The sequence below is a fragment of the Rattus norvegicus genome, chromosome 14 (assembly GCF_036323735.1).
Source record: "Rattus norvegicus strain BN/NHsdMcwi chromosome 14, GRCr8, whole genome shotgun sequence".
Lineage (NCBI taxonomy): Eukaryota > Metazoa > Chordata > Mammalia > Rodentia > Muridae > Rattus > Rattus norvegicus.
The window spans coordinates 82,131,159-82,155,403 of NC_086032.1; the positions used below are offsets into that span (position 1 = coordinate 82,131,159).

General features: G+C 44.2%; 1 protein-coding gene across 9 annotated transcripts in view; it reads left to right on the forward strand.

Annotated features, from left to right (window-relative positions):
* Prr14l (proline rich 14-like) overlaps nucleotides 1-24,245 on the forward strand; it is a 66,626-nt gene that overhangs the window by 36,799 nt on the left and 5,582 nt on the right. The window contains exon 9 of one of the 9 annotated variants that reach the window (XM_039092537.2): nucleotides 1,869-23,731. The exons of the other annotated variants lie outside the window; for them this stretch is intronic. Within the exon in view, the coding sequence (XP_038948465.1) occupies nucleotides 1,869-2,028 (160 nt within the window). The 3' untranslated portion in view covers nucleotides 2,029-23,731. Of the gene's footprint in view, nucleotides 1-1,868; nucleotides 23,732-24,245 lie in introns of those variants that run through there. 9 annotated transcript variants of the gene reach the window in all.

The window sequence follows — 24,245 nt, forward strand, 5'->3', positions numbered from 1 at the left end:
GAATATAGTAAATATCCTCCCTCCCTCCCTCCTCTACCTGTACTGTAGACTGAAGGCTGTGTGAAGGGAGCCTGGGGGCTGCCTCTGAGCTGTACTCAGCTGACACATACTTTACTGACTACCCTGTGCGTCACCTCTAGAAATGCTTTGCGTATCTCAAGTGCCCGGTGTCCCGTGGCTTCATTCTGAGAATGGAAAGTAGGTTTCAGTGTGGCTTTCCTTCCTTCTTTCTTTGTGCTTCTAATCTCAAAGCTTTGTTGGGAACCAAAGGCTTGTTTGTTTCACTTCGCTTTGTTGTTTGGTTCTGTGGGTTTTTTATATTTTCCCTTTTTTCTTTTTTGAGACAGGGTTTCTCTATGTACCTCTAGCTGTCCTGGAACTCACGCTGTAAGTCCAGGCTGGCCTCAAACTCAGAGATTAGCCTGTCTCTCAGTGCTAGGACTAAAGGAGTGTGTCACCGTCACCTGCAGGCAGTATTTTTCTCTTTTTACTGATATAAAAGCCTTTCTACTCGTTGTTAGTCTTGATTTATCTGCTGATGGCTCATCATGGCGTCTTTACATATTTGCTCCTTTATACTTTATTCTTCCTCATTCCCTCCTCTATCCCTTTCACACCAGCTGGCCCTCTTACTCCCCAGGACGCCCTGCTTCAGTTTTCATGTTACCCACCCTGTTTCCCTATTTCCTCACAAGCTCATCCTCCCTCACGATCCTGTTTCTATTTTTTATACACAAATAATAATTTTAAGTATGCATTCTGCATAGGAGGGAAAATGCAGTGTTTATTTTGCACAATGAATCCCATTTATACATATATGTATGTGTGTATAATGCATAATTTCATTTTAATTTACAAACGAATAAAATGCCATTATGTAGGGGCTGGGGATTTAGCTCAGTGGTAGAGCGCTTACCTAGGAAGCGCAAGGCCCTGGGTTCGGTCCCCAGCTCCGGAAAAAAAAAAAGAACCAAAAAGAAAAAAAAAATGCCATTATGTGTATACACTATTTTCTTTATTGTGTTAATGGACATATAGCCAAGTTTTATTTTTTAGCTATTCTAAATATTACAGCATTAAATTTAGATATACAAATATTTCTGATGTGTTGATTTAGAGACAGGCATGTATGTATCTGAAAGTCCTATGGTTGGACATGTGGCATTTATGTGTTTTTTTTTCCTTTTAAGAGTTCTTTTTATCTGCATTCATGGTTTGTTTGCATGTCTGTGTTGGGGCGCCAGGTCCCCTAGAACTGGAGTTACAGAGAGTTGTGAGCTGCCATGTGGGTGCTGAGGATTGAACCTGGTTCTTTGGAAGAGCAGCCAGCGCTCTTAACAACCAAGCCGTCTCTCCGGCCCTGATGTATGGCATTTCTACTTTAGTTTTTGGAAAACTTGCACACTGATTCCCATGTTTCTACAGGAGTTGACCCTTTGACAAGCAGTGCTTAAGATTCTTCTTTCCCCACGTTCTCACTGCATTTGTTGTCCTTTCTTTGTTTTCTTTTGTTTCTGGTTGTTTGGTTGAGTTTCTCCGAGTTACCCATGGCTGTCCTGGAACTGTTGAGACCAGGCTGGCCTTGAATTCACAGAGATTCTCTGCCTCTGCCTCCTGAGTGCTAGGATTGTAGGCTTGTGCCACTACTGCCATCTTGTTTGTTTCCTGTAAAGATTGTGTTTTTAATTTTGCTGTTCTCTTCCCACTGTGCTGCTGTCCACTGTTCTACTGGAATGCACGCTGTCTCTCCCTCCCTGTCTGCCATCATCACACCTGTGACCTGGGTCTTGAGAGGTCTTTCCTCCTACATCTTTCCTTAGAACATGGTGGAACCCAAGCATTCTTCTGGTTTCTGAGGCCTTTTATAGTTTGAATTTTGCAGTTCAAGCTCGCTGGCCCAATGCCGCAGGAAAGTTCAACAAGGACACTGGAAATCCACTTACGACGCGCAGGAGAGGTGTAGACAATGAGAGCGCCCAAGCCTGGTGGGCATGGCCTGCCAGGCATCTTTGGCCCGTCTGGGAGTAAGGGGCCTAGTTTGGTCCTGTGGACATCTAAGAAGAAGGTGATGGGTGTCCATATGGTGGTGATCCCTTTTCTACAAACCTGCTCTCCTTGGCAGTCTAGAAGAAATAGGCTGCTGTGAGCCAGGGGGAATCCCAGCAGCTCTTGGGTGTTAGAGTGGAGCGTCCTGTGGAGTCAGGAAGGGTTTTGGGTTCCTTGCTTGTAGGAGTCTGGACCAGCAGACAGGCTGTATGTCTTTCTCATCTTCTCTATCCAAAGGACTCCTGTATGGAGTAGCTATCATTGCTTTCTGGAGTTTGGGAGAGATGGGTAACTTCCTAGGCAGATCGACCAGGACTTCCTTTGTTATATCTTCTCGGTGACTTCCTCCTGTATTAATTTACAGTGTTCATGTCTCTCCTGTCTCATTTGGTTAGGGTTCCACTTTATCAGACATCACAATGACTGAATCGACTTGTTTTTAGTTTTCATTTGTTTAGTATTTCCACCTTTCTTTCTCTCTCTCTCTCTCTCTCTCTCTCTTTTGTTCTCTCTTTCTTTCTTCTTTTCTCTCTCTCTTTCTCTCTCTTTCTTTCTTTCTTTCTTTCTTTCTGTCTGTCTGTCTGTCTGTCTGTCTTTCTTTTTCTTTTTTTTCAGAGCTGGGAACCCAGGGCCTTGCGCTTGCTAGGCAAGCGCTCTACCACTGAGCTAAATCCCCAACCCCCCCCCCCTTTTTTTAATCTTTTAAAATTTCCATCCTTTAAAAAATTGTTTTCAGCTGGGTGGCAGTGGTGCATGCCCTCAGGAGACAGAGGTTGATGCTATCAGACTGTTTATTATTTGATTCATTAAACTTTCCCTTGCCAACTTCTCTCCCTAGCGTGCTTGCTTCTTTTAAAAACCTCACTTTTTACAGTGATGTGTATGGGTTTATGAGGAGAGTACAGGAGCACAGCTGCTCTTGGGTACCAGAAGAGAGTGTCGGATCCCTGGGAACAGGCAGTTGTGAAGCTCCATGAGGATTCTGTGAAAGGAACCTGGGTCTCTGTGAGAGTAGCAAATGTTTGTACCATCTCTCCAGTCCTCCTTCCCTGATTTCTGTGTTCTGAGAGTCTCACTGTAAAGCCTTGGCTGACCTGAAATCCACTCTTTAGGTCAGGCTCACAGAGATGTGCCTACCCTTCACTTGAGTTCTGGACTTCAAAACTGCCTGCTGTTTTTAACTTAATTTCCTGGCTGAACTTTTCTTCCAAGTTGCCAGCTTTTTCATCCATACTGATGATTTTGTTGTTGTTGTTATTGTTAATGTGCACACACGTGTGTGTGTGTGTGTGTGTGTGTGTGTGTGTGTGTGTGTGTGTGTGCGCGTGTTGATGCACATGTGCAAGAATATGCATGCCTGGGCCCAGATATGTACACCATGGATTAAGTGTGGAGGTCAAAGGACAACTTTTGCAAGTTGGTTCTCTCTCTCTAACATGTGAAACATGGGGATTGAACTCCGGTTATCACCTTTGTAACAAGTGCTTTGACTGCTAATTCATCCCATTGCTGATGTTTGCTGGAAAATGTTTGAAGTGTTCATCTGGTATTTTAATCCTTCAGTAACTTTGAATTCAGTAACTAAGGAGTTCAGATCTTTTGGGTGAGTCTTGTTGTCATGCTATTTTGTATTTCCAGTTTTGTATTGGAATTTGTATATCTGTTGGTTTATAAGCCTCTAGTTTCCAAGCGTATCTTTTTTTTTTTTTTGGTTCTTTTTTTCGGAGCTGGGGACCGAACCCAGGGCCTTTTTCCAAGCGTATCTTATGGAGCAGCCTGCTCTTTACGGCTTAGTCATCAGTAACAATCATCAAAGAGAACCCAAAGTGTTGTAGCAACAGTAATGTCGCACTGTATGAGGGACAGAGGGACGTAAAATCCCCTCATTCCACTGTGTATCACTAATACCATACAACTGAAATGTCAGCTACCTCAGAGCATGCTGGGACCGCGTGGACTAAGTGTGGGAACAGTAAAAGATTGAGAGGAAAGGAGGAGACTAAGAAAGGAGTGAACAGATGAGAACCCAAGTTAAAAGGGGGGGAAACAGGATATTAGGGAGCAAAGAGTAAAGGAAAAACTTTACAAGAGAAAAGGCAAAATAAAATTGTTGCTCAATATTGAAAAGTTAAAAAAATGCAATTAATGTAAAGGGTAGAATAAAAATAAAATCATACAAAAAAAAAAAAAGTTTGGTATGTGTCTTAGTTAGGGTTTACTGCTCTGAGCAGACACCATGACCACAGCAATTCTTATAAAGCACAACATTCATTTGGGGCTGGCTTACAGTGCAGAGGTTCAGTCCAGTATTATGGCGGGAAGCATGGCAGCATCCAGGCAGGCATGGTGCAGGAAGAGCTGAGAGTTCTACATCTAATTCAGAAGGCAGCCAGGAGGAGACTGGTTCCCATGTGGTTAGGAGGAGGGTCTTAAAGCACATTCCCACAGTGACACACTTCCTCCAACAAGGCCACACCTCCAAATAGTGCCACTCCCTGGGCCAAGCATATTCAAACCACCACGACACATACGGTAAGGTTAAGTAAGGCTCAGTATAAGTACATTATATGTATGTATATAAATCTCAAAGAATTAATAGGAATGCTGTATTTTTTTACGATGCTAAATATAGGGGGATGGTGTGGGATAAAAGAGAAAAACATGAAACTGTTCCCTGAAAATACTTAAATCAATTTGATGGATATATAAAGGGGGTACTTATTGGAATATTTTTTAAATACAGTATAAAATTAAAACAAAAACCTGCTAAATACGCAGATTCAAAAAAGATACCGTTGCAGCTTCTTTTGCCTGGTCCTTCAAAATTAGAGACGTTACGGCGTGAACCTGTATGCGCTTTATTCCATTGCTGTTTCTGTGTTGGCCGTTTGAGGTGTGGTGGCAGAGCTGGCTTCATCATGGCAGTCCCTGTGTTGTTAACAGCAAACTCCCCGATCCTCTCCTCACAGCCTCTCTGCCCCCCCCCCCCCTTCATAATGTTCTGAGCCTTAGGTGCAGGAGTGGTGTTGCAGATGTGTCCATTGGTTTCGGCACTCGCCTCATGCATTTTAACCAGATGTGGTTTTCTGTAATGGTCTGATTGTTGCGTTGAAAAGTTTCTTTGAAGTGCATGATGTCTTTAGTAATTGAGCCCTAAGTTTGACCTTTGGGAAGCAGACAAGGACAAAGACTCTATTGTTTTGAGATGTTCTTGAACTCTCCTGCTTAATACCTCAAAAGGGGGTGTCTGACACTGATCTCTAGTCCTTTTATGGATTTTGATTTTAGACAATGTCTTAGGTAGGGTTTCCATTGCTGTGAAAAAAACACCATGACCAAGGCATCTCTTGTAAAGGACAACATTTAATTAGGGCAGGCTTACAGTTCTGAGGCTCAGTCCATTCTCATCAAGGAGGGAGTCATTTGTGCCTTGTGCCTGTGGGGACAGAAGAGAGCATCGTGTCCTGTGAGTCTGGTGAGCTGGTGAGCTGCCAATGGGTGCTGGGAATGGAAACAGGTCCTCTGCAAGAGTGGCCAGTGCTCTCACCCACCCAGCTGGCTCTCTAGCTCTCTAGTTTAATTTTTTTTTTTTTTGGTTCTTTTTTTTTCAGAGCTGGGGATCGAACCCAGGGCCTTGCGCTTCCTAGGCAAGTGCTCTACCACTGAGCTAAATCCCCAACCCCTCTAGTTTAATTTTTTGAGGAACCTTCAAAATACTTTTGAGGAGTCTGGAGAGAACAATTAGGAGTCCCTGATGCTCTCTTCTAGGCGACCCTAATCTTGTTCAAGAAGTGATGTCAGGTAGCTTCCCACTACCTCCCTGTAGCATACACTTATGCAGGCACTTGAATAAAAGTGTTTTATGATCTAAGCAAATGAGAGTTTATAAAGCCTAAACCCTAACGTAAGCAATCCACCGCCCGTCAGTCCTCCCCGGTCTCCTCGTCTCCATGTGTGTCACAGCACATCCCTTTGGTTCACATACATGTTGGTTGTTCGTTTGACTCTTTTTTTTTTTTTTTTTTTTTCGGAGCTGGGGACTGAACCCAGGGCCTTGCGCTTCGTTTGACTCTCTACTCAGATTTCTATGAAATCAAGACACAAACACTCCTGTGCCAATGTAGAGTTTTGGGTTTATTCTTTAGCTGTCTGGTTCTTTTCTTTTTTATTTGTTTTTGTTTGTTCGTTTGTTTGGGTCCCTTTATTTACTATTAGTTGGGCTCCATGCGTGTCCCGGAAGCTAACCCTTTAGCAGGCGTGTTCTTCTGTTCTTCAGCTCAGTCATATGCACGGATCAACTGAGTTTGTGTGGATCATGTTGTTCATTTGTATTTTTGTTACCTTTGTGTTTGGGATCATATATTTAAAAAAATTGACCAGTTCTGTGTTATGAGATATTTCCCTAAAATGATAATGGTTTCTATTTCTCCTCCTCTTTCCTCCTCCCTTTTCCCTCCCTTTTCTTTGGTGCTGCTTCGTTTTCCCTCTGTTGTGGTATCAGGAATCAAACCAGACCCTTGTCAGGAAAAGTGTTCTATTACTGACCTATCCCTGTTTAGAGTCTCAGTCCAATTTGAGTTCAGTCTTACATGTAAAGAAGACTTATTTATTTACTCATAGAGTCCATTTTTCCAGCTCTACTTAAAGATTCTTTGCTTTCTACACTGTATGCTCTTGTCGACTGTGTTGAAAATTGTTTTAACTACAGTAAGTGTGTGAAATTATTTCTGTATTCTCCACTGTTTTGCATGCAGGCAAAATGTTCATATACATAAAATAAAAATAATCTTTAAAACAAGGTTATTGAAAAGATTTGAATAAATTAAATGTATGTGTTCTGATGCAGTGCTGTATAAAACATAAAATAGTAATAACCAAGAAAAATTGTTTTGTGGGTTTTTTTTTTTTTTTTTTTTTTTTTTGGAGACAGGATCTCTTTGTAGCCCTGGCTATCCTAGTACTGACTTGCTCTATAGACTAAGCAGCCCTTGAACTTGAAGAGAGCCCCCTGCTTCTGCCTCCTGAGTGCTGGGATTAAAACCATGTGCTACCATGTCCAGCTAAGAGGACATTTTTAAAAGAAATGAAATAAGAATACTAATCTCAGAATTTGAAATATGAAGTCTCGAAAATTAGCCAGAACATAAATATATATATATATATATATATATATATATATATATGGTAAAATAGAATAGAAAATTGAAAATGAATACCAGTTCATAGGGTGATTTAGAGTACAGAGAAGATGTGTTCTCAGATCAGTGGTGGGAATCTGTGCTTTTTTTTTTTTTCTTTTTTTTTTTTCCCCCCGGAGCTGGGGACTGAACCCAGGGCCTTGCACTCGCTAGGCAAGCACTCTACCGCTGAGCTAAATCCCCAACCCCAGAATCTGTGCTCTTAATTACTATTGTGATAGGATCTATTTTAAGAATAATAAAGTTGTGTCTATATGCCTTATCCTAAACATATTCTCTGCTAATCAGATTTTACTGTAAACTTAGGAGTGTTTAAGGAAACCATAGGAAATTCTGTTTGGAATGGGCTAACTATAATAGATATTTGTAAGTCCTAATATAAAAGCCAAAAAATGAGTTGCATGAAAATATAGACATTCTGGAGCCAAACCTGGGGGTGTACACCAGCACCCTGTGCTTAGAAGGTGGAGGCAGAGGATCTGGAAGGGTAACCTATCCTACATAGGAACGTGGACCAGCCGGGGCTACCTGAGATCCTGTCTCTACAAAACACAATGAAAATCTTAAATTAGGCTGCAGTGGCACAGGTTTGTAGCCCCAGCACTTGGGAAGCTGTGGCAGGATAGTGAACGCCAGGCAAACTTGAGATTCTGCACAGGTGAGACCTTCTCTTAAAAGTGGGAGAAGCCAGCCAGATGTGTGAATGTTTGTGTTTAATAGAAAGATGAGTACAGTACTAGTCTCAAGTCTGCAAGGTAGGACTGGGGGATGGAATGATTCACCAGAAGCTTGCTCACTTCGCACAGGAACAATGAGGGAGACCTTGTTGGATCCCATGTCAAAGGACAACTTTTCCAAGTTGGTTCTGTCCTTCTACCATGTGGAACATGGGAACCAAACTCAGGTCATCATGCTTTGTAGCAAGTGCTTTGACTGCTAGTTCATTGCAATGCTGATTTTTGCTGGAACATGTTTGAAGTGGTTCATCTGGCATTTAACTGGTTCATGTACAAGTTCAAGGCCTGTCCAGTCTATACTGTGAATTCCATGTCAACCAAAGATACATAGTTACATACACAGTTACCTGGTTACAAACAAAGCAAAAATAAAAATCAAACTATAAGAGCCAGGTGTTGGTGTCACACACATTTAATCCTTGACCTGGGGAAACAGAAGTAGGTGGATCCCTGAGTTCAAGACCAGCCTGTTGTACAGAGTTTCAGGACAGCCAGGGCTACACACAGAGAAACCCTGTCTCACCCCCCCCACCCCCAAAAAAAATAAAAATAAGGAAAACACAAATGTGACTAAATGATTTATAGAGCATCCATGTAAAAGAATAAAATGAGGCCGGGTGTGGTAAGGCACAACTTTAGTCTTGGCAGTTAGGAGGCCATCCTGGTCTGCATAGCAAGAACAATCAAGGATACATAGTGAGCCCTGTGCTCCAGAGCTAGGTAGGGTGTGTGTGTGTGTGTGTGTGTGTGTGTGTGTGTGTGTGTTTGCGTGCACATGTACTGACTTGTCTACAGGCCAGTGGTATAGAGGCATTTTATCAATAAAGAGTCTCTCTCCCTCATTATGTCTAAGTTTAAAAAAAAAAAAGTACGTATTTCATCTCTTTGTCAGAATATCAATGCCATTTTCACCCAAGTTTTTAGTCTTGTTATTCAGTATTTCCTGGTCATTTTCTCAACAAAGCGAATCGTATCAGAGATTATTGCTGTGGCCTGGAACACACGGTGATACACTGAGAGAGGGTCAGTTTCTAGCACCCATATGGTGCCTTATAACCAACTGTAACTCCTATTTCAAGGGATCTAATGCTCTTCTGACCTCCTCAGACTCTTGCATGCACGGTGTTCATACACACATACTCAGAAATACACATAAAATTTAAAAATACACATATTTTAAAGTTGCCACTTTAGAGAGACAGTCTCAACCAAGTACAGCAGCGCCTGGTTGTAGTTCATCCTACTCAGGAAGTTGAGGCAGCCGGACCTTTTCAGTCCAAGAGTTGCAGGCCTGCTTGGGTAACATAGTGGGAACCCAGCTTCACAAGAAGTAATGAGGGATGTTCTCACATAACAGTGGTAGAGCTGACAGTCACATCGGTTACCCAGACCAAGTAGTTGGTACTGGAACCTGGGTTAGCCGTCTGAAAGGAGTCCTGCATTTTTACTACATGCATTTAAAAATGCAGAGAATAGGGCCAGAGAGATGGCTCAGCGGTTAAGAGCACTGACTGTTCTTCCAGAGGCCCTGAGTTCAAATCCCAGCAACCACATGGTGGTTCACAGCCATCCATAATGAGATCTAATGCCCTCTTCTGGTGTGTCTGAGGACGGCGTCAGTGTACTCATGTATAATAAATAAATAAATCTTTAAAAAATGCAGAGAATAATGCGGATGTTAAGCGTTTGGAGTTGACTCTTGATCACTGAACAGGGGAGCAAAGTGCTGGCAATGTACCATGGGCTTAGGGAGGCTACTGTGGCACAAAGCAAATGGGGCAAGAGCTAATGACTCCTAGGCCAAATAGACTTTTCTCAAAAGAAAGCATGAAGTAGATGGGAACAAAAAATGAACATCTATGCTTCTCCCTCCCCAACAACCAGAACAGCAGTAAAGAACAGTACCCTCGGGCTGGAGAGATGGCTCAGTGGTTAAGAGCACTGATTGCTCTTCCAGAGGTCCTGAGTTCAAATCCCAGCAACCACATGGTGGCTCACAACCATCTATAATGAGATCTGATGCCCTCTTCTGGTGTGTCTGAAGACAGCTACAGTGTACTCATATACATTAAATAAATAAATCTTAAAAAAAAAAAAAAAAAAAGAACAGTACCCTCGCCAAACGCTGGCAGTGAGTAAAAGGGGAAGAACTTTGAGAAGTTCAGCCACTTTTGTGGATTTACAGCCTGGATTCTTGGCTACCAGGAAGGGCTGCCACCCTAATCTGAGGCTCCAGTTTACAGTGGTCCGGGGTGGTTGCTTAGTGACTTCACCTCACGCCCTGACAGAACAGTGCACCGACACCCCCTCCCCCACCTCTGCTGAGTGATGGTAAGCTCCCCAGTGCACATGAGCTGTATCCTAGCACCCCTGGACCTGGGCAGCCCGGATCACACACTGCCAGCCATGGAAGACACATCTGAACCACCCGGAGCGATGGCAAGATCTGTAAGTCTGTCCTTTCCTGCTGGCCTGTGTGGAAGGAGCCTGGCCCCTGTGGTAATTACAGGGTCTGTCAGCTCTTCTACTGCTTGCATTGGGCAGAGCAAGATGACTCTGTAACTGTTCTTTTCTTTTTTTTTTTTTTTAATTTATTTTATATGTATCAATGTTCTGCCTGCATATCTATCTATCTATATCTATATCTATCTATATCTATATATCTATATATCTGTATATCTGTATATCTGTATATCTGTATATCTGTATATATATATATATATATATATATATATATATATATATATATATATATGCATGCCTAGTATCCAAACAGGTCCTAAGAGAGTGTTAGGTGTCCCAGAACTGGATTTGTATATGGTTACATCCTTCCTGAGAATCAAACCTAGGTCCTTTGCAAGAGCAACAAGTATTCCAAACTGATGACAGCCATGAGAGTAAGGCCAAATGGCATGGGCTGTACTGGCCGCCTCTTGGCCACCCCCAGCTAAGAGCATATGGATCTGGAAAATAATGAAGATGGTGTGTATGAACTGTGTTAGTGTTCTGAGCTCCCATCCACAAGATAGTCAGCCATTTAAGTGAAGAGGTTTTAGCTTCTGCCACCTTTGATGACCCAGTAAAACTCTACGGAAAAGGACAGCTGGGTCTCTTGTGCATGTACCTACCCCTGAGGCCCATGAGCTCACTGGATAGCCCTGGCCTATAGCTCCACTGTCCAGCGCTCGGCATCCGACATTAATACAGAGTGTTTGGTTCCTGTATCTCCTAGGACGCAAACAAAGATAGCACGCAGTGGCTATGGCTTCAGCGAGAAATGTATCTGCATGTTGTTGGGTTCTGCTCCCAAACCATTTGTGATATTGGTCTCCTCTGTCTGGGACCCTAGCAGCAGCTTGTGGGAATGATGCCATCATCTGAGTGTTGGATGTGGATTCCAACTCACATCTGCACCATCTCTGACAGTCCACCTGTCTCAGCCTGTCTCCCAGGATGTCAGTTCTGTAGCCAGGATTCATGGGAGGTAGCCTTCTGCTAAATGACAGGGATGTAGCCTTGAGACATATCAGTGGAGAGAATCCTAACCTCTGAGTTTTCTCAAATTAGGAAGTTGTGTTTCCACAAAACATGTCCCAAGACTTTGCCAGTTCCTGAGAGGACCTGAATAAAACACCCTTGACCTTCATTTAACCTCTTGTTGAGACTTGAGTAGATGTGTGAACCACACAGCCTTTTACTGTTTTCTGTCCTGACACAGGACCTCAGCAGACAGAGCACGAATACATAATGATGCTGTGGGTTTGCTGCAGAAGGGAATGGTGTGCATTCGGGGGCGATCTGGACATGGGCAGAGATCAGTGTCCCACATCCTAATTCATAAGGATGCTCAAAGACTTTTTTAAAAAATTAATTGTGAATTGTGTGTAATAGATCCTGCTTTCCCAGTCTGTAGCTGATTCTTACACTTAAGATATTTCAAAGCTGAATGTTTTTTTTCCCTCTAGAATGTAGGTTTATTTAGAGTAGAGGGATATCTGTGTATTCTCTTAGGGATGCAAAAATGGACTGGATGTATTGGTTCATGCTTAACAACCCTACCACCTCAGTGATAGAGGGCAGGGATGTGATGACAACCTTGGGTATGTAACAAGTTCAAGTCCAGGCTGTGCTGTATGAATTACTGCCTCAAAAAAATAAATGGGAACTAGAAAAGTGGCCCAGCAGTTAGAGCTGTGGCTGTTCTTCCAGGGGGCCTAGGTTGCATTCCCAACACCCAGAGAGTCCCCTCCAGCCCCTTGTAACTCCAGTTCTAGGATATCTGATGCCCTCTTCTGGGCTCCACGGGATCCTGCATGTTCCTGGCACATATACATACATTCAGGCATATTCGTAAAAATAAATAAAATAAAAACAAGTGGGAAAAGACATGAACTCCTGGGTGAGTGAGATAGCCCAGTGGGTAAAGTGTCTGACAGGCAAACCCCATGACCTGATTTTTTTACTCCCGGAACCCATCTTAAGATGAAAACTGACTACATAAACTGACCTTCAGTTGCATGCCATAACCACACATGCCCTTATACACACAATAATTACAAATTAATTAAAAGTCATGACCCTCTAAAGGGAGAATTGTCACAAGCCATACATTCTTAGGAAGGATGCAAATCTGTTCTTCAGCGAGAAGCAACAGATCTTAGCTGGTCCCATCAAGGACTACAGTATCTATGCACCACAGATGTGTGGTCCTACATTTTCCTAGGAGTCTTGACCTTAAAGATTGGACAAAGAGTTGAGGCAATATCTAGTACAGTGTTCTCAGCCTTCCTAATGCTGTGACTCTTAACAGTTTCTCATGTGTGCTGATTCCCAACTACAACATTATTTCATTGCCACTTCATAAGTATAATTTTGCTACTCTTGTGAATCATATTGTAAATATCTGATATGTAGGATTTCACAGGGATCTGCTGTTCGATCCCTGTGAAAGGATAGTTGACCCGTGATGGAGCATTGACCCATAGGTTGACAGCCACTGATCTAACACATCTCCCCATGGTTTGTAGATCTGGAAGTCTGTGGCCCTTGCAGGGGCATCATGACACCAACTAAGGAGAAGTCAGTCTTCCCCACTTTATACCCACAGAAATATTGCTAACTGCACAAATTCTGTTTTAGCAACAACAACGAAATGTTTTTAAGTTAAAAGAAGCTGGGTAGGGAGGCATGTACCTGTAATTTAGGCTCTTGGGAGGACTGAGACAGGGGGCTTGTGAGTTTGAGGATAGACTGGGCTAAATAGTGGTACCTTGTCTCAAATCAAAATCAAAACTAAAAAAACAAAAACAAAATTTAAAAGGACGTTAACTTAGGGGCTGGGGATTTAGCTCAGTGGTAGAGCGCTTACCTAGGAAGCGCAAGGCCCTGGGTTCGGTCCCCAGCTCCGAAAAAAAAAAAAAAAAAAAAGGACGTTAACTTTTGTTAACAACTCACAGTCAAATAAATAAATGAAAAGGAGATGAGATACAGTTTTACCATGGAAGTAACAGACAGTGATCAAATCTGAAAAGACCGCAGGTTGTAGGAACCAATAGAGAATGTAGTAAGCATTTCAGGGAGTACAGATGGACCAAAGCATGAACCATGCAGCAAGGCACACGTAAAAGCAGCCAGGAGGATTGTGGTGGAACTAGGTATTGGGATGGTTTTATCCTACGCTGGGTGGAATTGAACACAGGCTGTCTGTACGTGCCAGGCAGGTGCTGTACCACAGAGCAGAACCTCTTCCCGACTCCCATGTTCTTGAGTGTTTCCTTCATGCTACACAAGGGGCTTGTTTGTTGCAGTGTTGTCAAAGGCAGGGCCTTGTGCGACTGCACAGATAGTGTGCTACTAAGCTACACCCTGCTGCTCTCCTTTACACCCTGCTCCTCTCCTTTACACCCTGCTCCTCTCCTTTACACCCTGCTCCTCTCCTTTACACCCTGCTCCTCTCCTTTACACCCTGCTCCTCTCCTTTACACCCTGCTCCTCTCCTTTACACCCTGCTGCTCTCCTTTACACCCTGCTCCTCTCCTTTACACCCTGCTCCTCTCCTTTACACCCTGCTCCTCTCCTTTACACCCTGCTCCTCTCCTTTACACCCTGCTCCTCTCCTTTACACCCTGCTCCTCTCCTTTACACCCTGCTCCTCTCCTTTACACCCTGCTCCTCTCCTTTACACCCTGCTCCTCTCCTTTGGTTTCTGTGTTTTATCCCGGAAGTTCTATACCAATGTTTTCTGCTGTTCACCCATTGTATTTGGTTCGGTATGATCTGTTACTCGTCTTTGGAGGGTTTGTTTCTCAACACTGTCTATAGTTGTGGGAAGCCCATGCAATGGGGATGTAACTCTGGGATAGTCTGGCATGTACAGGGAGCCGAGGTGACTGCTAGTGTACTCCTCTGAGAGGAAAGGTATCCAGGCAGTCCAAGTCACAGTCACAACAAACCTCACACAAGAGACCTCCTGGGAAGACCCAAGAGGGTGGCTGCCTCTGCTTGGCAGAAAAGCAGCAAAGAACTGAGCAGTAAGCAGGCTTTATGTAGGGTGGCCGGGGATTGCTGGGGTTCTGTGGCCTGATGGAGGGCATTGTTTCTCCTCTGTAGAGCAGAGCCTCACCGTTTGCATCTGGAGGGGTTGGAAATGGTGGTTATGGCCATGATAGTTTGGGAGGGCATGGTGTGGCCACTCACACCATGAGGGGTTTACATTCCCCCCTTTTTTGTTTATTATTGATAAGCAATCGGGTTGGGAAAGTGGGAGGTATGTTATCATTAGACTACTACCTGCTGGATGGGGGCATCGAAGTTCTTGGGGCAAAATGGGGGGTTAAAGACCTGGCTCTGTAGCTAGGGGCTAGTTATCCTGTAATAGGAATTGGTCAAATTCTGGTTAGAAATCTTTAAATCTATTATGAAGAAGTATAGACAAGAAGTTTATAAGGCAGGGTGCTTCTGTTAAGAAGTGGAGGAGAAGAGGATTCAGAAGGGTAGTGTCCAATTCCATACTGACTGTCAGATCTACTGGGCAGGGGAACTGAGCAGTTTCTCCAGCTTTTGGAACTCTGTCTGGAGTTGTTGGTCTTCTCTTTTACTATACCTGATTGGTTGACATAAAAGCAACATTCCTCCATGAGGAGGACAAAAAGGCCATCTCCCTCTGCTGTTTGTAACCAATCCTTACTGAGTCTGTAACACTACTGCAGTCAGTGAGCCTGTTTGCCCCTGGAGGGTAAGGTCTGAGCCACGCTTTGGAGATCTTGGATGAACTGAAAGCAAAACCGATGGGAAGTAGCTAGGGTAATAGTCAGTGCCTCTGTTCCAGTGGTGATGCTTGCGCTCGTGCCCAGGACGGAGCGAAGAGGTAGGCCCTGAATACTGTGCTGTGCCTTGTACCCTGTAGTAGGACTCAGCAAGCGTTTGTCACCAGGTGTCACTCTTCGTTTTGGAAAAAGGAGCACCAGGGCACAGGTGGGCAGTGTCACTTGAGTGCTGATGAGGATCCATGCACTGTGAACTTCCGGACACAGGGCTAGGTAGTAATGCTGCAGATTCGGGTCGTGCTGCAGACACAGGGATCCAGTCTGCCATATGTTCCTGAGGAGCTAAGACAGTCTGATACCAAAAGAAGGAGGTGGGAGAGATGAGGGTGATGTTGATAGTTAATAGACCAATGGGCAAGGCCACAGATGGTGGTGGTCATGAGATGGACCCAGAAGGGACACACAACCAGTATTCTTCACAGTGGCCAGGCAGAGTGTTATTATTCCATAGCTGACATGTGGAGGTTAAGGTCTGAAGCAAGAGATGGGGTGACAAAGAGGATCCGTGTCATGCAAAAGGGAGGATGTTAGGGAGGCGAGAAACTTTCACAGCTGTCAAACCCCACCCAATGAACTTATAGCTCCTGAGGGTAAAAGCGTGTTACAGTAGTCTTAAAAAACTTAGGGATAGAAGGTTTTCTTTTTTTCTTTTTATGTAACAGATCTTGTCTCAAGTTTATTTGTAAAAACTGCATAGGACACTGGCCATCTGCACATAGTGTAGGTAGGTGTGTCACAGCAGTCCGTCTGTCTTCACATTGACAGGAGCCTTTTCTATGGAGCCTTCACAGGGGCATGGGCACCCTTGAGAGCCTGGGCTGGAGCTGAAGCCTGAGCCTTAACTGGAGCTTTGGCCTCTGACTCAGTTTGGACTTTGGGCATTGGTTGGCCATGTAGCTTCAAATCCTCTTCCCAAGCTTAGAATGAGTGATAAAAACCAGATGGCTGAGTTTGCGGCTGGAGCCCTTTGGCATCTTGGACTTGATGGCCTGAGGCTTCACGAGGGCCTTGATGGCCTCTGCGTGTGCACTCACTGCCTTTGCATTATTGGCCTGTCTTTTTTTTTTTTTTTTTTTTTTTTTTCTTTTTTCTTTTTTTCGGAGCTGGGGACCGAACCCAGGGCCTTGCGCTTGCTAGGCAAGCGCTCTACCACTGAGCTAAATCCCCAACCCAGCTAAATCCCCAACCCAGCCTGTCTTCTTCAGGTCTTTCTTGTTGTGCTTCTCGGCAAAGCGCATGTTCCTCAGGAACTTGGGGTCAACCCCCTTAAGAGATTCGTATCTTTGTGACCGGGGTTTCTTGATGCCATTTCTGTGCCATTTGCGGGACTGGTTCTGTGTGGTGTGGTTCTTGGACTTGGCCATGTCTGCACGGTAACCCACGGCTCCTGAAGCACCTGGGACTGGAATTGCTGGCGGAAAGGGCGGAAAGTTGAAAACCCTTGGAGATCAGAGACTTTGGAAATGTAGAGCAGAGCAAGTGTAGCTACAAGGGATTTTGGGATCATTCGTCTGTGCAGTGTTACCACAGGAGAGAATCTGAAGATGATGTATGTGGATTGTGGCCATTGGGCTGTACCGAGATCAAGCTGTTTGCAGTGACAGTGACATTTGAGTAAAATCTAAGTCCATGGAGAATGAGAAAGGACTGGACGTAGGGAGGCTTCCTAGATTGAGAGAATTGTCTTAATAACTAGAGAATTACCCATGAGTGGGGCCCCTGGCAGCATAGCAGGCTCCAGGAGCCAGACAGGACATTTACCAGTAGGTGACGAGAGGCAGATGGTTAGAGCAGATGGAAGGAAGTGACTGATAAGCGGGATTCTAGAATTTGGAACCAAATATGATGGGTGGCAGAAGCCAGCAGAAACAAATGACTTGTACATACTATAAGGTAGTCACATCAGCAACTTGAGTCTGTTTGGAATGTTGAGACGTGGGTCTGGCTGAAAGGGAAGTGTGGCACCTTCGGGAAAGGAGTAGTAGGGTTTGGAGACCCTTGTTTGTTAGAAGGTGGGACAGGTGTTGAGGAGAGAAGACAGTAATAGACGACCGGAAGCTTATTCAAGTATGGGAGTTCAGCTGCAGCCTGAGGTACAGTCTTCTATATGAATGCATGGAGGTGGAGCGTCAATGTCTTTTAAACAAGCATTGCCTTTAAACCCTATCTTTCATAAACTGACTGTAGTGACCAGAAGGCCCAGAGATGAATTCTGAGCTCTGGCCTTCAAAGCAGCCAGAGCAAGCAGTGTTAACAATGGTGGCTGGCAGCTGGTGCCAGCAGCAGAGAAAACAAAAACAAAACCAATAAACACTGCACAGAAAGCTCGCACACTCAGAGGAGACAAAGCATGCATGTGGTGGCCACCATCATTCATACATTTGACTGAGCTTTACCCATGTCTGTCTTGCCTCCCACGTTTACAAGAAAACATGCAGACACACCAGAAATACAGACCCATCTGCACACAGAACAGATAAGACATTGCAAACAAGCTGAACAGCGTCAACAGAAAGGACAAACATTGTCCTGGGTTTTTGCTGTTGTCATTACTTTTGTTTCAGCCACCCCTCTACTTGAGACAATTATGAAGGTCTCAGTATGTACCTCTGGAAAGTACCATGTAAACCAAATTGGCCTCACACTCAGAAATTTGCCTGCCTCTGCCTTTCAAGTGCTGGGATTAAAGGTATGTGCCACCATGCTTGGCTATGTTAGATTCTTAGGATAATATGTTAAGTTCCTCTGGTAGCTAGCTCCTCATCCATGCTTCTGTAGCTCTAGTTAAATTCAGCGGCTTACCTCCCCCTCAAAAAAGAGGGGAGGCAGAAAGGTCACTAGTTAGAAAATAACTAGGGGTGGGAGGTCTGGAGTGGGAAGGGAACAAGAGAGAGTCATTGAGGTATATTATTATTAATGTGTATACATGTGGGAAAATATCATAATGTGTGGGTCTCCCCGCCCTGGAAGCCTGTGAGAACAGGACCAGCTATCATTAGGCAGATCAACTTTACTTAGGGTGATCCAAGGCTTATAAAGTTTCAGGGGACTGAGGGTAGAAACATCCAGGATGGGCAAAGGTCATTGGCTGAGGGCTTAGGGTACCTGAAATGCCTCATTAGCACAGGGAAGAATTTTAGGAACCTCAGGTCTGACTGAGCGGGTTTTGTCAGGAGAAAGGAAATTCATCCTTTTGTCTAATTGAGTCCACATACTTTCCTTAGTTAGAGGCATATGTGTGTGCTCAGAATTCCCCAGACAAGATCAGAGAAGGGAGAAGGGAGTCCCCTTACAGGCTGAGCCCCAGAAAGCTGTCTGTTCAATGGTAGGCTTCGGCCTTTTTTTTTTTTCCTTTTCTTTTTTTCGGAGCTGGGGGACCAAACCCAGGGCCTTGCGCTTACTAGGCAAGCGCTCTACCACTGAGCTAAATCCCCAACCCCGGCTTCGGCCTTAATTAGCAGACTTTTCCCACAGTAATGAAGTCCAGTATTGTGCCTAATATATGCTAGTAAAGAAATCTTTAAAAAAGAAAAACAAATTAGAAAGGACAGACAGACAGTAAGCTGAGCGTGTCTGGAACTCTGAGAAGGTGATGAGCACCAGGGTGAAGCTCGAGGCGGTGCTCTAGTTCAGTGTTGCAGTGACTTTTGTTTCTGTTTTAATTAAACTAGAGACTGGAGAGATCGCTTAGCAGGGAAGGACATGTTCTGTGTTTCCCAGCGTCCACATTGTTACCTACCTCTAACTCCAGCTCCCAGGTATCTTTGAAATCATCAGACCCTTCACTCACATGTGCATACCCCCGAACAGACACATACATATAATTCAAAAGAAACAGACTGGAGAGAGGGCTCAGCAGTTAAGAGCACTTGCTACCCCAATGGAAGATCAGGGTTTGGTTCATAGCACCTACGTAGCAACTCACTGTTTTTATAATTCCAGTTCCGGGGGATCTGATGCTCTCTTCGGTCTCTTTGGGCACTGCATGCACATGGTTCACATACATCATGCATTCAGGCAAAACACATAAAAACAAAGGGAAAGAGAGAGAGGGGGGGGGGAGTGTGTTTTAAAAATTGATGTGTTTGTTGAGATAGTCAAGTCAACAAGTCAAATCATTTAGTACGCAAGCCTCATGACCTGAATTCCATCCCCAGAAACCATGAAAATAAGAAAGGAGAGAATTGACTACAAACCAGCCAACCAGAGCCTCTCCGTCCTTGCCTCCACATGTGCACTGAGGCACAAACAACCTCCCCCTTCACACACGCACACATGCAAGTTGAAATTTAAATTGGGAATTAATTTTAAGCTAGGTGGTGGGGGCCGGTTTATGTAAGTCGAGGGCAGCCTGGTCTACATAATGAGTTTCAGACCTCATTCAGGCCTACATAGTGAGACCCTGTCTCAAAAAAAGTAAAACAGAAAGATTTGCACATGATGCTGGTGGCTCATGCCTAAAGTCGGCTCGACTGGGAGCCGGGCAGATTCCAGGATTGAGGAAGCCGAGCTGTGTTGCGAGCTGGTTTTCTGTGTGTCTGTTCATGTCCAAGCCCATCATCCGTCTTGGGGCTTTAGTCTTTAGAGGTCTCAGGACCATAGGGCTGAACATACCTGTTCTCTAAAGATGTCTGGGAAGGTCACGTTTGGGAGGTTTGGGTTTTGTTTGTGGTTTGTTTTGGGGAACAGGGTCTTGTATAAGATGGCCTTGAACTTCTGATCCTGTCTGTGCCTCTGACACACTGTGATTACCGACATGTGTCACCAAATCAGTGTTATATGGTGCCAGGGATGGAACCCCGGACTTTAAAGTAAGCACTCTCCTGTGTGCGCCTACTACATTCTCAGCCCTGGGTTCCGTTTACAAGCAGTGCAGTTCCTTCCTTCGTTTGCATTTATTTATCAATAATATTAGCACACGGTTGCCCAACATGGTGGATTATCTAAGCTGCCGACCTTCACAGTAGTCAAGCCAAGTCCCAGTTTGTGGGGAAACAAACGGTGTCACCATCCTGGTCATTGTCATTTCTTATATTGTCTGTTGAGATGGTAAACTCTCCCATTATTAATCTGGCTGTTTTCCTAGTAGGCCAGACAAGCCCTGGCTTAATGAAGGACCCCTGGAACCAGTTTGATCTTGTGCTCACTTGACTGTAGTAGAATGGCTATCAGCAATGCGGAAGTCCATTGATTGTACCACATCTCTACCTTCATTCATCTTCCCTTTAAACTCCATTAGGGGCTCCTAGTTATCTAAGCTTTGTCTGCGTCTTGTTAGGGTACGCCTGTCTGTCTGCAGAGGAAGTGTCCCTCTGCTCTTCACTGAGTGTTCCTCGACCACGCTATGGTCTGAATGTCTGAGGTGAAGATGGGAGAGCCACAAGTGTGCACAGCTAGCTGTACCAACAAGCCAAGCTCTGTCACTGTCACTCCCTGAAGTCCTATTTATGCCCTCCAAATATCACGTGTCCTCCATGTGCCCTGTCTCAGAACAATCAACTCAAGTCCTGGAAGGAACAAACTACAGTACAACACCAGAAGACTTCTGGTGTGGTTAGCTGGAGTTAGAGATCGCTGAGAGCTATCATGTGGGTGCTGGTGATTGAACCCCGGCTATGAAAGAGCAACAAGTGCTCTCAATGGCCAGCCATCTCTTGCCCTGAGAAACCTTGTCTGAGGGGAGTGAACAGAAATAGAGCTTCTGCACGCACAGGGATAAGCACATACTCACACAGCCCATGTGCATGTGCCACACACATACCAAAAATAGTAACATTTAAAATGGTTGAAACGGCCAAGCACACCTGTAATCCCAGTTCTCTAGACACCAAAGCAGAGTTTAAGCTCCGCTTGGGCTATGAGATTGTCTTTGGAAAACAAGTTTAATGGCGCATGTCATGCTTTGGGATTTTACTATATAGTTATGTTGCCATATGTAAAATTAGATCCCCATGTACCAAAGTAGCTCAAAAGTCAATCAAACACAAACTATGTAGTCAGGTCTGATTGGTTGATTGCTTGATAGATACTTAGGTTGGTTGGTAGATATAGATAGAAAATTAGAAGACTACAAGATACAATAAAATAGATGCAAAATATATCTCCAACTTAAGAAATCCAAGTAAGGAAGTGGCTGGAGAGATGGCTTAGCAGTTAAGATCACTGACTGCTCTTCCAGAGGTCCTGAGTTCAAATCCCAGCAACCACATGGTGACTCACAACCATCTGTAATGAGATCTGATGCCCTCTTCTGGTGTGTCTGAAGACAGCTACAGTGTACTTATATATAATAAATGAATAAATCTTAAAAAAAACAAATAATTTAAAAGTCTTTAGCTAGGTTTGGTGGCACATGCTTTTAAGCTCAGCGCGCAGGAGAAAAACAGATTTCTGTGAATTCCAGGACAGCCAGGACTATGGAGAGAAACCAGGTCCCCAAAAAACTAAGCTAAACAAAAACCACAAAATTAAAGGGCCTACAAAATGGCCCGGCAAACAGATGCGCCTGCTGCTCGACACTGTGCATTTGTTTGCAGCAGACATGTTTGCAGCAGCCACGTAAACGGACCAAGAATGGATTCCACAGAGTCGTCTGCTACCTTCAACACTCACGCTACAGCTCTTCCAGAGGTCCTGAGTCCAATTCCTAGCCACCACATGGTGGCTCACAATCATCTGTAATGGGATCTGATGCCCTCTTCTGGTGTCTGAAGACAGTGACAGTGTACTCATATAATAAATAGATAACTCTTTTTTTAAAAAAATCAAGTAAGAACTATTATCCAGAATATACAGCTCCTCTCCTCCCTGTCTGGTCCTTAAGAACAACCTGGGTCCTTACTGTATTGCCAGGGAGGTTCCATAGCACTGAGCTGTGTCCTTGGGCCACAAACTCTTAAAACTCAGTAAGAAAATGACCACCCCAATTCAAAAATGTGCAAAATTCCTGATCTTAGATTTTGTCAAAGAGGAAACAGATGCCTGAAAGGCTGGACAGCGTTGTATCCTTGCAGATCTTTACTCATTAAAGCAAGGACATACTACTGCATGCCTGTGAGAACAGCTAAGGAAAGCAAGGCAGTAATGCAGCTGGGCCACAGGGCAGCAGGGACTCAGTTGCTGCAGGCGAGCACGCAGTTAATCAATATGTTCTGACCATGCATTACAGCACACCTGTTCTTTAGGGTTTTTGTTTGTTTGTATTGTTTTTTTAATTTTTATTAGGTATATTTCTTTACTTACATTTCAAACATTATTCCCCTTCCCAGTTTCCTGTCCATAAGCCCCCATTCCCTCCCCTGTTTGTATGGTTTTTAAAGATAGGGTTTCTCTGTGTAGCCCTGGCTGTCCTGTGACTAGCTTTGTAGACCAGGCTGGCCTTGAACTTAGAGACCCACCTGCCTTCTGCCTCCTGAGTGCTAGGACTAAAGGTTTATATTCATTAGATTTTATATTCAATACATTTTTTGAAAATGTATTTACTGAAAAAGATTTGCATCACTTTTACTTATGGTTGCCTAAACCTGGATGTGAGCAGAGTGTACTTTAGCAGGGACTGGATGGATAAGCCAGGACAAGCAGACAACATTTAAGTCATTGCTAAAACAGATGTTACTCTCAACATCCCAGCACTAGGTTGCAGTAATCAAAAGCTTGAGGCTGGTAACCAGAAGACCTGAGTGCAGTCCCCAGAACCCAGATTAAACATGCCAGCTCTGGTGATACAAGCTTAGAATTCCTGATCTGAAGAACCCGGTGCTCCCCGGCGCAGCTGGCCATCTAGTCTAATCCATGAGCTGAGAAGGGTTCTGAAAAGAGGTAGACAGGGTTCCTAAGGATGTCATCCAAGGCTGTCCCTATTCTACACATTAAAACAAAGTAATTTTAGAAAAGCCAGCAACATGGCTCCAGGTAAATGAAACTGGTGGGCGGAGTTTAGTTTCTGAAACCTACGTGGTAAGAGGAAAGAACTGTCACAGGTTATCCCTGTACCTACACACACACACACACACACACACACACACACAAATACATAAATCATAAATGGAATCTTAAATTTTTAGTCTGGATCACAAGGGAAACACTGTCTCAAAAAAAAAACAAACTGTACTTGCCTAGTGTGTGCACTGGAGGAACCTTAGCATCATAAATTGAATGAGGAAACTTAGACAGGTGCTTGAGCAACCCTGGGCAATATAATAGGACCTTGTTTCAAAGGAAAATATATTTGAAAAAATGACTGTACATTTATTTATTTTGTATGTGGGCACACATGGTATATTCTGTCATGTGGATTCTGGTGTTGAAATCAAGTCATTTGTTAGGTTTGATGACATCACAGTTATCCTCTTAAGCCATCTCACTTGTTTCAAAAATGAAATAGACTTGGATCCAAGTATGGTGTCTCACTTCTTCAATCCCAGCACTCAGGAAGCAGAGCCAGGCAGCTCGCTCTCTCTGAGTTTGAGGCCAGCCTGGTCTACATAGTGAGTTCCAAGACATCCAGGGCTATGTAGAGAGACCCTGTCTCAAAAAACAAAACAAAACAACAAAAAACCTTGAGGGGCTGGAGAGACTGGAGAGATGGCTGAATTGTTAAAAGCACTGGTTGTTCTTGAAGAGGGCACGGCTTCAAGTTTCAGCACCTACATGGTAGCTCAGAACTGTAGCTCCAGTTCCGGGGGGCCCATCACCCTCTTCTGACTTCTCCAGCGCATGGTGCATAGATCTACATGGAGGTAGAGCACCCACATACTTAAGCCTTAAAAATAACCCAGGGACTAGCTGTGGTGCCTCAGGTCATTAACCCCAGCACCCAGGAGGCAGAAGCAGGGGAATCTCTGAGTTCAAGGCTAACCTGGTCAACAGAGGGAGTTTCCAGGATAGCCAGAGCTACACAGAGAAACCCTGTCTTATGGATGGATGGATGGATGGATGGA